The following is a 16,663-nucleotide window of genomic DNA, read 5'->3' as shown; positions in this document are numbered from 1 at the left end:
CGCCATTCAATCAGATCATGGCTGATCTTCGCCCTCAACTCCACTTTCCCGCCCGATCCCCATATCCCTTGATTCCCCTGGAGTCCAAAAATCTATCCATCTCAGCCTTGAATATATTCAATGACTCAGCATCCACAGCCCTCTGGTGCAGAGAACTCCAAAGATTCACAACCCTCTGCGTGAAGAAATTCCTCCTCATCTCAGTCTTGAATGGCCGACCCCTTATCCTGCGACTCTCCAGCCGGGGGAAACAGCCTCTCAGCACCTACCCTGTCAAGCCCCCTCATAATCTTATGTTTCAATGAGATCACCTCTCATTCTTCTAAACTCCAGAGAGTATAGGCCCATTCTACTCAACCTCCTCGTAGGACAACCCTTTCATCCGAGGAATCAATCTAGTGAACCTCTGTTGCACCGCCCTCCAGGCAAGTATATCCTTCCTTAGATAAGGAGACCAAAACTGTATGTAATACTCCAGATGAGGTCACACCAAAGCCCTGTAGAATTGCAGCAAGACTTCCTTACTCTTGTTCTCCAACCCCCTTACAATAAAGGCCAACATGCCATTTGCTTTCCTAATTGCCTGCTGTACCTACATGCTAACTTTTTGTGTTTCATGTACAAGGACACCCAAGTCTCTCTGAACACCAACATTCAATGGTTTCTCACCATTTTTTTAAAAAAAATTCTGTTTTTCTATTCTTACTACCAAAGTGAATAACCTCACATTTCCCCACATTTATACTCCATCTGCCACCTTCTTGCCCACTCACTTAACCTGTCTATATCCCTTTGTAGACTCTGTGTCCTCCTCACAGCTTACTTTCCCACCTAGCTTTGTATATGATGTAGCTTTGTATAGTCAGCAAACTTGGATGCATTACATTTGGTCTCTTCATCTAAGTCATTAGTATAGATTGTAAATAGCTGAGGCCCAAGCACCGATCCTTGCAGCACTCCACTAGTTACAGCCTGCCAACCTGAAAATGGCCTGTTTATCCCTACTCTGTTTTCTGTCCTTTAACCAATCCTCTATCCATGCTAATATGTTATCCCCAATCCCATGATCCCTTACCTTGTGTAACACCCTTTTATGTGGCATCTTATCAAATGCCTTTTGAAAATCCAAATATACTACATCCACTGGTTCCCCTTTATCTACCCTGCTAGTTACATCCTCAAAAAACTCTAATAAATTTGTCAAACATGATTTCCCTTTCATAAAACCATGTTGACTCTGCCTAATCATATTATGATTTTCTAAGTGCCCGGTTACTGCTTCCTTAATAATAAATTCCAGCATTTTCCCAACGACTGATGTCAGGCTAACTGGCCTGCAGTTCCCTGTTTTCTCTCTCCCTCCTTTCTTGAATAGCGGGGTTACTTTTGCTACCTTCCAATCTGCTGGGACCATTCTAGAATCTAGGGAATTTTGGAAGATCATAACCAATGCATCCACTATCTCTGCAGCCACCTTTTTTAGATCCCTTGGATGTAGGCCATCAGGTCCAGGGGATTTGTTGGCTTTTAGTCCCATTAGTTTGTCCAGTACTTTTTCTCTAGTGATATTAATTGTTTTAAATTCCTCATTCTCACTTACCCAGAGAATGGGAAAATGTTTTATAATTAATTTATTTGTATGTCAATAAAGTCATTTAACAGGACAGACTGAACAGGCTGGGACTCTTTTCTCTAGAAAAGAGAAGGCTGAGGGGTGACCTGATAGAGGTCTTTAAGATTATGAAGGGGTTTGATGGGATAGACGTAGAGAAAATGTTTCCACTTGTGGGGGAGACCAGTACTAGGGGCCATAAATATAAGATAGTCACTAATAAATCCAATAGGGAATTCAGGAGAAACTTCTTTACCCAGAAAGTGGAACTCGCTACCACAAGGAGTTGTTGAGGCGAATAGCTTAGATGCATTTGAGGGGAAGCTAGATAATCACATGAGGGAGAAAGGAATAGAAGGATCTGCTGATAGGGTTAGATGAAGAGGGGTGGGAGGAGGCTCGTGTGGAGCATAAACACCGGCATAGACCAGTTGGGCCGAATGGCCTGTTTCTGTGCTGTAATTTCTGTGTAACATTTTTTATGTTCTCTCTTAGCATAACTAAATGTTTAAGTTTCACAGATGATTATAATTTTGACATACTAGTCAATTTCTTGTGGCATCACAGTCAAGGCCAAGTGCAGTCTTCAGTTGGAGGATGGGTTAGAGGGCGGGGGATAATTGGACCCGGGTGCGCAGATGTAATTTAATCCCCATTTTAAAGTAAAACATTCTGTCCTTATTTTGCACAATACTTCGATTTTTATATTACTCTTTAAACAGTAACATGTCTGGCAATTTGGGCGGCAGAGAAATAGAGTTGATTGGTTGGGATTCTGTGCAGAACAGGCTGAGGGGCTGGAAGGTGAAGGTGCAAAACAGAGTGCTACACTGGCCAGAGGGTGTAATTATACTGTGATAAGTTTACATAGGCAGTTTCCATTATAAATGTGGACATAAGAACATAAATTTTTTATTTTAAAAAAGAATTTACAATGGAAAAGACTGACAGGAAGAGTGTGCAGACATATGACTTTTAACATACATATTATAGATTAAGGGAAATCCTATTTTCCAATTTGCATTAATATTAAGTTCCCTGTTCCCTCCTTCATCTTTATGCAATTTGATTGGTGTCTTTAGTCTTTTAATCAAGAGCTTTGATTAGAAGTTGATAGAACAAGGACTGTTTTAGGACAGTTTTTTTAGGTCACATTTTTATTAGGATGTTCAATAATTATCAAAAACTATTTTTGACTCTGATTTGAATTTTTTTTGTTGAAAAATGCAAACTTTAATTGCAGGTAATCAAGGCTGCAATGTCTGAAGTCAAGAACATCGCTCAAGGCAATGTCACTGAGGCTGATATTGCACAGGCCAAGTAAGCTCAATAAACTGAACCATGTACTTGTTTATCACACATGCCTGTGACGATCTCAGTGTTGTAGTGTCCAGTAAACAGATACAGAAAAGAAAAAGCTCTTTGAGAGCTCTAACAGCTTGTCTGGCCAGTAGGTTTTTTTTATTCACTGGATGTGATGGTGGCAAGGCTGCATTTATTGCTCCTGCCTTCGTCGCCCTGCGTTTGTACTACCGAAAGGCTTGCTAAAACTGCTTCAGAGGGCATTGAGAGCAAACCGTATGGTGTGGACTAGAAATAAAAGCAGAAAATGCTGGAAACACTCAGCAGGTCAGGCAGCATTGGTGGAGAGAGAAACAGAGTTAATGTTTCAGGTCGATGACCTTTCATCAGAACTAGTTTCTCTAGAGAGGAATCGGTGCCTACAGAGAGATACCCGAGGAACGAGTGAATGCCAGCAGGAAAGAAGGGGAGAGAATGGGCAGAATAGGGAAGGAAGAAAGAAACAAGTTGGGGAAAAAAAAGTTCAGATCATAGAATGGTACAGCACAGAAGGCGGCCATTCGGCCCATTGTGCCAGTGCGGGCTCTTCCAAAGAGCTATCCAATTAGCCCCATTCGCCTGCTCTTTCCCCATAGCCCTGCAAATTTTTCCTTTCCAGTATTTATCCAATTCCCTCTTGAAAGTCATTATTGAATCTGCTTCCACCGCCCTTTCAGGCAGTGCATTCCAGATCACAACAACTCGCTGCATAAAAATATTTCACCTCATCTCCCTCTGGTTCTTTTGCCAATTACCTTAAACCTGTGTCCTTTGGCTACTGACCCTCCTGCCAGTGGAGGTGCAGAATTTGATTCTCTGCTGCCAGTTCAAGTCACTACAGGGTAGAGATATACAAGTTGTAAAAATTATTTTCGGTGATCATCCAAACTACTGAAGTAAAAATATTCAGTGCGATCTCTTCGTTGCTCTGTCATTGGTGCAGTTTTGACGGATGCTTGGTTGTTTTTGCAGGAACCAACTAAAAGCCAAGTGCTTGATGGCTGTTGAAACGTCTGATGCACTGCTGGATGAGATTGGCTGTCAGGCACTGCTAACTGGTGCGTATGTTCCCACATCCGAGCTGCTTCAGCAGGCTGAATCTGTGTCTATCAGTGATGTGGTGAATGTAAGTAGCATTTCGAGTCATCTACAATTTTCACCTACTGCATTATCGCTAATGTCTTTTTTTTTCTTTAACTGCTCCCCTTCTCTTTCCCCCTCCAAGTTTTCTCTCCCCTAATGGCGGCACTGATTGCCGTTCTGTACCTCGCCCGATGTGTGGACCTGCACTGAGTGTCAGCAGATGATTCGGCTGTGAGGGGAGCGGGGGAGTGCGAGTATGCACATAACGCCTAACGGTGTTTTTATAGCATTGGGGTGCAGTTTGACCTCTGTCAGCTGCACTCCGTGATGTGAACAGTGGGCATTCAGGAGATTACCAGCACCATCACTATTCAGGAAAGCGACCATTTGGATGAGGTGCTTGAGAGCAGTGTTGCCTGACGGGCCTCGGCACGAGTTGTCACTCTGACGGCAGCTGGGAGGGATAAGGAATTGAATCCCACCCTCAAAACCCTCCAGCTGGCAGTCAAATTTGGCAACGGAGTACATTTCAGATTTTGAAATTGTTATGCAAGAAGTTTATTCCAGGGAGGGGCAAACAAGCATTGGGAGCAGGCAAATCTCTAGCTACCAGCCCCTAATAAATTCTCTCTTTGCTTTGCAGGCTGCAAAGAAGTTTGTTTCTGGTGAGAGATCCATGGCGGTCAGCGGCAATTTGGACAACACACCGTTCCTTGATGAATTGTAAACTTATTTTATCGCTGTATTGACACTATCACTGCTAATAAAATATATACATTACTGGTCCAAGGGAGCGGTCTTATTATTTATTCATGTGCTAATGGGTCACAGGGGAAAAATATATATCTGAACTCGAACATCTGACAAATCATTGTAGTCCCGACAGTTCCTATGCATCCGTTATTGTCTATTTTACATCAGCAAATCGAGAATTGCCTTGTTTAACTATACATCGTGCTTTCTGCCGAATATAATTCATTATTTAAACTTTGATTCAAACGTTGGTACCAGATGCTGCTGAAAAGGTCAGTTTCTGAGCTGTGGCTTGGGCCACCGCCACAAGCCCTGGCGATCGGTTGGAGAAGACTCGTATCTGCTTGGTGCAATCGTGTACAGATTCTGCTAAAACTCAGCCGGCGTCAAAGGAAAAGGTGAGACAGAATTGCTCAGTGACCGGAAGCAAATAAATGCTGGACGGTTAATAAGACCATAAAAATTCAAACCAAGCACGGGTTCATTTCTAGAGGAATTCAAAAACAAAGAAGTTATGTTAAACTTATATAGAACCTTGGTTAGACCACATTTAAGACTACTGGACACAGTTCTGATGTCGATATTACAAAAAGGATATAGAGGCACTGGAGGAAGTGCTAAAAAGATTTACAAGGATGATAACAGAACTGAGAGGTTATAACCTATCGGGAAAGACTGAGCAAGCTGGGGCTTTCTTCAGAAACTGACCTTTTCAGTCGCATAAGGTGACCTGATTGAGGTCTTTAAGATTGTGAAAGGCTTTGATAGGGTAGACGTAGAGAAGATGTTTCCACTTGTGGGGGAGTCCGAAACCAGGGGCCATAAAATATGAGAGACTCACTAATAAATCCAATAGGGAGTTCAGAAGAAACTTCTTTACTCAAAGTGGTTAGAATGTGGAACCTGCTACCAGATGGAACAGTTGAGGTGAATAGCATAGATGCATTTAAGGGGAAGCCAGATAAACACATGAGGGGAAAAAAGGAATAGAAGGATATGTTGAAGTAGGGAGGGAGGGAGGAGGTTTGTGTGGATCATAAACACTGGCATAGACCAGTTGGGCCGAATGGCCTGTTTCTGTGCTGTACATTCTATGTTTAGAGAAACGGCAGCACGGGTGAGAGATCCAGGGCTATATGGCCGCCTTGAAGTCGTGAAGGGTCCCTCACTTCCCGGGTGTGAAGTGGGTATCGGAAACGGTGGTGGCCGTACTGGAAGATTTTGCTACAGAACCCTCTGTGGAGGTGGTGGTTGCCGAGGCTGTCTCAATCGGCTGTGTGGAAGTGTCCGATGACGCGGTCTGGGAATACCGCGACGAGGATTTGCTGTTGGTGGATGTGGAACTCTCGGTGCTGTGCGTGTCGGTGTCGGCGCTCGAGTCCGTGCTTTCCTCCTCCTCGCCCTGTGCGCTTTCAGCTTTGACGGGCTGCTCTGGAGCCGGGCGAGGGGCCTTATGACTGGCCGGGTGCCTGGCCGGAGCATGCAGTTGATGGGTCCATTGCAAGTCTGCGGGCGATGAAGAGGACGAGGTGGAGCTGGTGGTGTCCGACTGTGCAGACCAAATGGGGTGAAGGTGGGGGACCTCCTCCTCGTAATCAGTGGCTATGTCGCCATCTTCAAAGGCGTGGTGAAACAGGATGTCGCAGCCGATGTGGCGTCCAACGAGGAGCACGCTCTGGTTCTTCTTTAAAGCGTGCCATGTTCTGGAGACCGGCGGGAGGTACGTGCCGAGGTCGTGCCAAAACAAGGAAAGGGGCCTAAAGTTCTTGAACTTCACCCTAAGGCCTTCATCTTCGTCATCGTCGTCGCTGCTGCTTGACCAGTCAGTCTCCCCTTCCTCGCTGCTAAACTCAACACTACAGAGAAAGAAAAGAAAACCTGCATTTATGTAGCACCTTTCACAACCTCAGAGCGTCCCAAAGCGTTTTACAGCCAACTAAGTAGTTTTGAAGTGTAGTCACTGTTGTAGGAAATTTTAAACACTTCTATTGTAATCTCCTCTCAGTCTTTCCAGGAGAGAAAAGACCCAGGATAGCCAATCTTTCCTCATACCTCCTTCCCTTAAAATTCTGGGACTAACTGTGTAGTCCTTCCCTGTACTCTCTCCAGTAACTCCTATTCTTTCTGAAATAGGGAGACCAAAACTGCATGCAGCACTCCAGATGTGGTCTCATCAGGGCCAAATGCAGGTTTTAAATGACTCCTCTGGATTTATTACATAGATATACATAGTCTACAGCACAGAAACAGGCCATTCGGCCCAACAGGTCCATGCTGGTGTTAATGCTCCACACGAGCCTCCTCCCTCCCTATTTCATCTCACCCTATCAGCATATCCTTCCATTCCTTCCTCCCTCATGTGTTTATCCAGCTTCCCCTTAAATTCATCAATGCTATTCGCCTCAACTACTCCTTGTGGTAGCGAGTCCTACATTCTCACCACTCTCTGGGTAAAGAAATGTCTCCTGAATTCCCTATTGGATTTATTAGTGACTGTCTTATATTTATGACCCCTAGTTCTGGTCTCCCCCACAAGTGGAAACATTTTCTCTACGTCTACCCTGTCAAACCCTTTCATAATTTTAACGACTTCTATCAGGTCACCCCTCAGCCTTCTCTTTTCTAAAGAGCCCCAACCTGTTCAGCCTTTCCTGATAGATATAACCTCTCAGTTCTGGTATCATCCTTGTGATATATGTTATACCTTTTGCTATGCATTCTGTTTGCTTTTTTAGCAGCATGGGAACATTGTGTGGATGGTTTTAGTGACCCTAAGATCTCTTCCTGCTTCCGACACCTTGTGTACTTTCCCATCAATCCATATCAACCTTCCCTCTGCCAAATCTCATAGCCTTACATTTCCCTGTAGTAAATTAGAATAAGACAACTCTGAAAATTCAACCTGGGAAAAGGGATGTCCACTGAATCTCGAGCAGACCAGACAGTAAATGCACTGTCAGGGGATGAGGAGAATTTGGAAACTTTTGGCCAACTTCACCTTCAGGTACCTGACGCAACATCACTTAAATGTGGTGAAAGCTTCTATAAACAAATCAATTTGCCTCTTGATTTGTACTTAAAGTTACCAAAATTGAACACAATTCAGCTCCGAAGTTGAAGGATCACATTTTTAAGCTGCACCTTTCAATTGAGTGTAAGGATTCCGCCCAAGCTTTCCAGTTATCCGGGATGTCCTTGTAATTTCTGTACACAGTGAGTTGTAGTTGAGTTCCCATTGGAATTTTTGCCACTAGGTGGCGCAGTTCCCGCAGTTTGTAGCCCAGGACATTTGTGTCTCCAATTTTAACCAAGATGTCTCCTGCGTGTAAAAGAAACACAGCAAGAAAACTGAAGGGAGAATTAGTCACATTGACAGATATTAATGCAATGGAGAGATTTCCCCCCCCCCCCCTCTGCATTACTCTCACTGCTTTACCAAAATGTAGGAATATCACGTCTGTGTAACAGGCATTTAAATGGGATTGGTGCTGCTCCTTCTCAGGCCGTTCTGATTTAACATTGCATAGAGTTTAAAAACTGCTTGCTTGGCTCTCTGGACCCGCCATTGTTTACCGAGGGGCTGCAATCAGGGAAAAACCCCCTCGGGCAGAATGTAAAATACAAATTTATGTAACGTAATGAAATGTAATGCACCTGTAATCAATAAGCTGTATTGATTGTATTGCAATGAGGCACCCTAGAGTGTCATAAACTGAAATTATGTACAATGTGTAACTGTATTGTTGCAATCATATTTGAACTGTACTTTATGTATCTTGCAAATTGTATAATCTGTATTGTGTACGCTTGAAATGTGATATGACAATTGTATTTTATGTACTGTTGCAAATTTTATGAATAAAGTATATTTTTTTGAAAAAAAAATCTGCAATCGAAGAGTGAGGTTGTTTCTGTGGCAGACTAGACATGCTCCCGCTCACAAAGTGACTCGGGGTCGACTTTGCTCTTTAGCTCTGGGTGTAGGGGCTCGGTGGGGCTGAATCCCCCCCATGCAAAGTCTGGCTGCTCACAATTTGCCATCCTTACATATATATTCTCAGGAAGGATATATTGACCTTGGAGGGGGTGCAGCGCTGATTCATCATAACAATACCAGGGCTAAAAGGGTTAAATTATGAGTTCAGGTTGTATAGACTAGGCTTGAATTCCCTTGAGTATAGAAGATTAAGGGGTGATCTAATTGAGGTGTTTAAGATGATTGAAGGATTTGATAGCGTAGATAGAGAGAAACTATATCATCTGGTGGGGGAGTCCAAAACAAGGGGGCAGAACCTCAAAATTAGAGCTGGGCCGTTCATGGGTGATGTCGGGAAGCACTTCTTCACACAAAGGGGAGTGGGAATCTGGAACTCCCCCCGCCCCCCCAAAATGCTGTTGAGGCTGGGGGTCAATTGAAAATGTAAAAACTGAGATTGATAGATTTTTGTTGGATAAGGGGATTAAGGGTTAGGGAACCAAGGCGGGTAGATGGAGTTAAGATACAGATCATCCATGACATAATTGAATGGCGGAACAGGCTCAAGGGGCTGAATGGCCTACTCCTGTTCCTATGTCCCTTCATTTTAATTTCTTTTTAATTAAAGATGTGGGCGTCGCTGGCAAGGCCGGCATTTATTGCCCATCCCTAATTGCCCTTGAGAAGGTGGTGGTGAGCCGCCTTCTTGAACTGCTGCGGTCCGTGTGGTGAAGGTTCTCCCACAGTGCTGTTAGGAAGGGAGTTCCAGGATTTTGACTCAGCGACGATGAAGGAACGGCGATATATTTCCAAGTCGGGATGGTGTGAGAGACTTGGAGGGGAACGTGCAGGTGGTGGTGTTCCCATGCACATGCTGCCCTCGTAAAGACCATAAGAGTTAGGAGCAGGAGTAGGCCATTCGGCCCCTCAAGCCTGCTGCGCCATTTAATGAAATCATGGCTGATCTGATTTTTACCTCAACTCCACTTTCCTGCCTTTTCCCCATATCCTTTTACTCCTTTGCTGATCAAAAATTTGTCTAACTCAGCCTTGAATGTATTCAATGACTCAGCCTCCACAGCTTTTTGGGATAAAGAATTCCAAAGAATCACGACCCTCTGGGAGAAGAAATTCCTCCTCATTTCCGTCTTAAACGGGCGACCCCTTATTCTGAGACTATGCCCCCTAGTTTTAGATTCCCCCATGAGGGGTAACATCCTCTCAGCATCTACCCTATCGAGTCCCCTCAGAATCTTGTACGTTTCTATAAAATCTCCTCTCATTCTTCTAAACTCCAATGAGTATAGACCCAACCTGTTCAATCTTTCCTCATAAGACAACCCTTCCATACCCAGAATCAACCTAGTGAACCTTCTAATCAACCTAGTGAACCGTCTTTCTAGGTGGTGGAGGTTGTGGGTTTGGGAGGAGCTTGCGCACGATTTTGCAATAAGGGTTTCCGTTCCTGCCAAGCCCTTGCACCAAGTGCTCAACAAGAAAATCTAACCCTCGCAATTTACCATCCAGAGGTGGAGCTCTGAGTTTTGGTGCAAGTACATGTGAGGAGAGTTCAGTCCTGGCCATGAGAATTCAACTCAGAATCAGGCTGTATAAACAAAGTACTGCCTGGCTGGAACAAACTATACTACAGACTCAAGGCTACAGTAGGCGTTGTCCAGTACGTTAGCCACTAGCCACATGTGGCTAATTGAGAATCCAGATGTGGCTGATTGCATTTCTGATTAGTAAATAATCAATGAGTAACACACACCGTCGTTGGGTCTGTGATCTCAATGCTCATATTCGCACGGTGTAGGCAAGTGAACTTTAACCTTTTTGCGCATTTGTTGGTAAAATGGCGAGACGAAAGTAGAATTTCCAATTTTTTAATCATTGCGTGTGCTTCAATTCCTTGGTTACTACTCATTGGTTATCGGCTAAAATGGTGTGTAACACGGGTGGAAATGCCCAACTTCAACGCCCTGGAAACACCAGCCACAATCGGGGGGGGGGAGAGCTGTCACATGATCAGCTCAACCAATCAGAATAACCGGTCCAGGCCAGCCAAAGAAAGCAACCCAACCAATAATGAGCAGCTCCAACAGGCCACGTCATGGCAACGGACAAATAGCATCCAACCACGGTCTGGATGGAGAGCGGGGGGTGGGTCTGGATGGAGGGGGGGGAGTGGGGGTGGATGAGGGAGGGTCTGGATGGAGGGGGGTGGGTCTGGATGGAGGGGGGTGGGTCTGGATGAGGGGGGGTGGGTCTGGATGGAGAGGGTGGGTCTGGATGAGGGGGGGTGGGTCTGGATGAGGGGGGGTCTGGATGGAGGGGGGTGGGTCTGGATGAGGGGGGTGGGTCTGGTTGGAGTGGGGGGGGTCTGGATGTAGGGGGGTGGGTCTGGTTGGAGGGGGGGGTCTGAATGGCGGGGGGTCGGTCTGGATGGAGAGGGGGGGTCTGGATGGAGGGGGTGGGTCTGGATGAGGGGGGAGAGCCCGTCTGGCTCGTCTCGTATGAGTGAACATTCTCCGCCATCACTCTGATTAAGTTAATGTTCTGCTCGTAACTGTTGCACAAAAGCCCAGGAGCTGCACCAGGATGTTTGGTGCCTGATAAATTCATGCCAGAATTCCAAACGTTGGTGAAAGAGGAGGACGGTAACTTTTCACACTGAATGGTGGTAAATATTTATTAAGTAAATATCCACATGCGAGGATATCCACATATATTGTGTATCAGGTGTTTTCTACAAAACTAGTGCATGTGGCTAAAACGGTGTTGTTACAGTGACTAGTCAGTGGTTTCCATCGGACTTCACTGTTATTGAGCACTCGGTGCCTTCAGTTACTGTTTATCTCGGTCTGATAGTATTGAAAGTCAGTCCGTCAGTGATGGACTTAACTCTAGAGGCAATAATTTAAACTTTTACTTTGGATCAAATTTTGAAGTTTTGATCAAACACTTGTAGAAACCATGTTTGTAATTTACACATGAAAATCTTGTGTAATTAATTTCCACAGTCGTGTAATAATTACAGCTTCCAAGTTTCGTAACTTACATTTACATTTTGAATTATGCAGCAATGACATTTTCTAACCTAATTTCATGTGTAAATTGACCGTATTAGCATAAGTGAATCATGTTATCCTAAATAGCACATTGATTTTACCCTCATTTTCTAAAGGTAGAACTTGGGATATTAAATGCAAAGCTAAACATAGCCAGAAGTCATTTCAATTTAAAGTATTCTCTTGATCCACTGAGCCAAACATTTTACGTCTCCTTCCCCGTGGCACAAGTATTTGATTCTTAGTGTTTGCAAAGATCTGCTCAAACTCACCAGGAAGCCAGTTGGGTTGGCTAACCATTAGCTGTGGCTCAGTGGTAGGACTCTCACCTCTGAGTCAGAAGGGTGTGGATTCAGAGTCCCACTCCAGAGGCAGTGAGCACGTAATCCAAGCTGACACTCCCGGAGCAGTGCTGAGGGAGTGCTGCACTATCGGAGGTGTTGTCCTTCAGATAAGACATTAAACTGAGGCCCCATCTGCCCTCTCAGGTGGCTGTACAAGGTCCCATCGCATTATTTTGAAGAAGAGCAGGGGAGTTCTCCCCAGTTCTCCCCAGGCCAATAATCATCCATCAACCAACATCACTAAAAAACAGATTATCTGGTTATTATCACATTGCTGTTTACGGGATCTTGCTGTGCGCAAATTGGTCTTCGACCTGAAACGTTAACTCTGTTTCTTTCTCTGCAGATGCTGCCTCACATGCTGTATTATGCTTTTGGTTTAATGTGTGCAGTTGCTCCAACAGACTGACAGTGACGCAGCACTGAGTTTGAGACCTGCAATACAGGCTCTGACCTTTTTACCTTCATTTCTGAATTTAATCAAAGACTGGGAATTAAACAGCTTTAGAAACAGCATTAAAACAACAGCAAAATACTGCGGATGCTGGAAATCTGAAAACCATTTACCATTTCTTCACCATTAACCATTTACAGATCCTCCAGACCCATCTTTTGTTTCTTAACTTGGCCCGTTACCTTTTGCCTTGCACCTTCATCACTTTGTCATTTTATCACCCCTGCTCTCCACCTTTGTTCTTTCCCCCCTCCCCCCTTTACCCGGCTCTGTACTTGCTTAAAAACTGTTAAATCTCAAACTTCTTCCAGTTCTGGTGAAAGGTCATCGACCTGAAATGTTAACTCTGTTTCTCTCTCCACAGATGCTGCCTGACCTGTTGAGTGTTTCCAGCATTTTCCAGTTTTATTTTGTTTATCGTAGAGACGGACCTACCTGCTCAGGAGGCCAGTACATAAAATTACATAGAAATTACAGCACAGAAACAGGCCATTCGGCCCAACTGGTCCATGCTGGTGTTTATGCTCCACACGAGCCTCCTCCCTCCCCTCTTCATCTCACCCTATCAGCAAATCCTTCTATTCCTTTCTCCCTCATGTGTTTATTTAGCTTCCCCTTAAATGTATCTATGTTATTCACCTCAACTACTCCATGTGGTAGTGAGTTCCACATTCTCACCACTCTCTGGGTAAAGACGTTTCTCCTGAATTCCCTATTGGATAGTGACTATCTTATATTTATGACCCCTAGTTTTGGACTCCCCCCACAAGTGGAAACACATACGGACTTCTGATTTTTTATCCCTGAAGCTTTAATTCATTCCCCCCTCCCCTCTCCCTTCTCCCTTCTCCTTTCTCTCTCCTCCTCATTCCCCCTCTCCTCCCCCTCTCCACCCCCTCCCCTCCCTTCTGACCACCCCCACCCCCCGCCCTTGGCCGACTGTTTTTGAAAATGCAATAAAGTGTTTTAATGGACTTGTTGCTAACAGTCAGTTGTGTTGTGTAATTAAATACCTGGCTTCAGGTTTGATGCTCTGTCTCCGGGTCCATCCTCAACAATACTCACAATCTGAAGGAAGGATCCGTGTTCAATCAGAACCAGCCCCAGGCCTTTGACATCCTTCTTGATCAAAGTCCTTAGGCTGCGACCTAAGTTATGGCCTGAACTCTCTCTCGCATCTCGACCCGGCTCTGCAAAACACAACAGCTTTGTTTAAATCATGGGAGTGTGTGTGTTTTCATGTGTTATTTGCATTGCATGCTGTGCACTTGTGAAATAGATCCTGGAGAAGGTGTAGACTTAGATATAGGGCTCTCTATTCCTTCATCTAAGTCATAAGTGGATAGACTGGAGAAGCTGGGGTTGTTCTCCTTAGAGCAAAGAAGGTTGCGAGGAGATTTGATAGAGGTGTTCAAAATCATGAAGGGTCTGGACAGAGTAGATAGAGAGAAACTGTTCCCATTGGCGGAAGGGTCAAGAACCAGAGGACATGGATTTAAGGTGATTGGCAAAAGAACCAAAGGTGACATGAGGAAAAACACACTGACACAATGGGGGGAACACACTGACACATTGGGGGGGACACACTGACACATTGGGGGGGACACACTGACACATTGGGGGGGACACACTGACACATTGGGGGGAACAGACTGACACATTGGGGGGAACACACTGACACATTGGGGGGAACACACTGACACATTGGGGGGAACAGACTGACACATTGGGGGGAACACACTGACACATTGGGGGGAACACACTGACACATTGGGGGGAACACACTGACACATTGGGGGGAACACACTGACACATTGGGGGGGACACACTGACACATTGGGGGGGACACACTGACACATTGAGGGAACACACTGACACATTGGGGGGAACACACTGACACATTGGGGGGAACAGACTGACACATTGGGGGGAACACACTGACACATTGGGGGGAACACACTGACACATTGGGGGTAACAGACTGACACATTGGGGGAGCACACTGACACATGGAGGAACACACTGACACATTGGGGGAACACACTGACACATGGAGGAACACACTGACACATTGGGGGGAACACTGACACATTGGGGGGGGGACACTGACACATTGGGGGAACACACTGACACATTGGGGGGGGGACACTGACACATTGGGGGGGACACACTGACACATTGGGGGGGACACACTGACACATTGGGGGGAACAGACTGACACATTGGGGGGAACACACTGACACATTGGGGGGAACACACTGACACATTGGGGGGAACAGACTGACACATTGGGGGGAACACACTGACACATTGGGGGGAACACACTGACACATTGGGGGGAACACACTGACACATTGGGGGGAACACACTGACACATTGGGGGGGACACACTGACACATTGAGGGAACACACTGACACATTGGGGGGAACAGACTGACACATTGGGGGGAACACACTGACACATTGGGGGGAACACACTGACACATTGGGGGTAACAGACTGACACATTGGGGGAGCACACTGACACATGGAGGAACACACTGACACATTGGGGGAACACACTGACACATGGAGGAACACACTGACACATTGGGGGGAACACTGACACATTGGGGGGGGGACACTGACACATTGGGGGAACACACTGACACATGGGGGGAACACTGACACATTGGGGGGAACACTGACACATTGGGGGGGGGAACACTGACACATTGGGGGAACACACTGACACATTGGGGGGAACACTGACACATTGGGGGAGCACACTGACACATGGAGGAACACACTGATACATGGGGGAACACACTGACACATTGGGAGGGAACACTGACAAATTGGGGGAACACACTGACACATTGGGGGGAACACTGACACATTGGGGGAACACACTGACACATTGGGGGGACACACTGACACATTGGGGGGGACACATTGACACATGGGGGAACACACTGACACATTGGGGGACCACTGACACATGGGGGGAACACACTGACACATGGGGGAACACACTGACACATGGGGGAACACACTGACACATTGGGGGAACACATTTACACATTGGGGGGAGCACAATAACACATTGGGGGAACACACTGACACATGGGGAGAACACTGACACATTGGGGGAACACATTGAAACATTGGGGGAACACACTGACACATTGGGGGAACACACTGACACATTGGGGGAACACTGACACATAGGGGAACACACTGACACATGGGGGGAACACACTGACACATGGGGGAAACACATTTACACATTGAGGGAGCACAATAACACATTGGGGGAACACACTGACACATGGGGGGGAACACTGACACATGGGGGAACACACTGACACATTGGGGGAACACATTGAAACATTGGGGGAACACTGACACATAGGGGAAAACTGACACATGGGGGAACACATTGAAACATTGGGGGAACACATTGAAACATTGGGGGAACACACTGACACATGGGGGAACACATTGAAACATTGGGGGAACACACTGACACATTGGGGGAGCACTGACACATTGGGGGAACACACTGACACATTGGGGGAGCACTGACACATAGGGGAACACATTGAAACATTGGGGGAACACACTGACACATTGGGGGAGCACTGACACATGGGGGAACACATTGACACATTGGGGGAACACACTGACACATTGGGGGAACACACTGACACATTGGGGGAACACACTGACACATTGGGGGAACACACTGACACATTGGTGGAACACACTGACACAATGGGGGGAGACACTGACATATTGGGGAACACAGTGACACATTAAGAAGCAGAGTCACTGGAGTCAGACCCCACAACTTAATAAAGGCCATTGACCACCACAATGTACCATGTATGAGCCGTGTACACTGTATATCATGAATGTTGTTATCACCAAAAACTGTTGAATCTAAACTACCCCCTCCCCTCCATTCTCTGCTTCACACTGTGAATCATGCCGGGTTCCTTCAAACACACCTTTTACTGGACGTACGTTCCAGTCCTCGTTTGTCAT

General features: G+C 45.8%; 2 protein-coding genes across 2 annotated transcripts in view; one reads left to right on the top strand and one right to left on the bottom strand.

Moving 5' to 3' along the window:
- Positions 1–4,825, top strand: part of uqcrc2b (ubiquinol-cytochrome c reductase core protein 2b) — a 17,872-nt gene extending 13,047 nt beyond the window's left edge. Inside the window, exons 12-14 of the mRNA XM_068003539.1 lie at positions 2,856–2,932; positions 3,926–4,079; positions 4,680–4,825. Of these exons, the coding sequence (XP_067859640.1) occupies positions 2,856–2,932; positions 3,926–4,079; positions 4,680–4,763 (315 nt within the window). The 3' untranslated portion in view covers positions 4,764–4,825. The remainder of the gene's footprint in view (positions 1–2,855; positions 2,933–3,925; positions 4,080–4,679) is intronic.
- Positions 4,746–16,663, bottom strand: LOC137340555 (PDZ domain-containing protein 9-like). Its single transcript, XM_068003072.1, has 4 exons — positions 16,627–16,663; positions 13,648–13,824; positions 7,931–8,108; positions 4,746–6,645 (listed from the first exon to the last, which is right to left on the bottom strand). The coding sequence occupies exons 1-4, from the start codon at positions 16,661–16,663 to the stop codon at positions 5,955–5,957; spliced, it is 1,083 nt and encodes a 360-aa protein (XP_067859173.1). The 3' UTR covers positions 4,746–5,954.

Source organism: Heptranchias perlo, chromosome 22 (genome assembly GCF_035084215.1).
Source record: "Heptranchias perlo isolate sHepPer1 chromosome 22, sHepPer1.hap1, whole genome shotgun sequence".
Lineage (NCBI taxonomy): Eukaryota > Metazoa > Chordata > Chondrichthyes > Hexanchiformes > Hexanchidae > Heptranchias > Heptranchias perlo.
The sequence above is the reverse complement of the archived record's forward strand: the minus strand, read 5'-3'. Positions and strand labels throughout refer to the sequence as shown.

Coding starts and splice junctions, on each gene's coding strand:
- LOC137340555 (XM_068003072.1), bottom strand. CDS start 16,663: ATGACAAACGAGGACTGGAACGTACGTCCAGTAAAAG. Junction 13,825..16,626: donor GAACGTACGTCCAGTAAAAG/GTGTGTTTGAAG, acceptor TGTGTTTTGCAG/AGCCGGGTCGAGATGCGAGA. Junction 8,109..13,647: donor AGCATCAAACCTGAAGCCAG/GTATTTAATTAC, acceptor TTTTACACGCAG/GAGACATCTTGGTTAAAATT.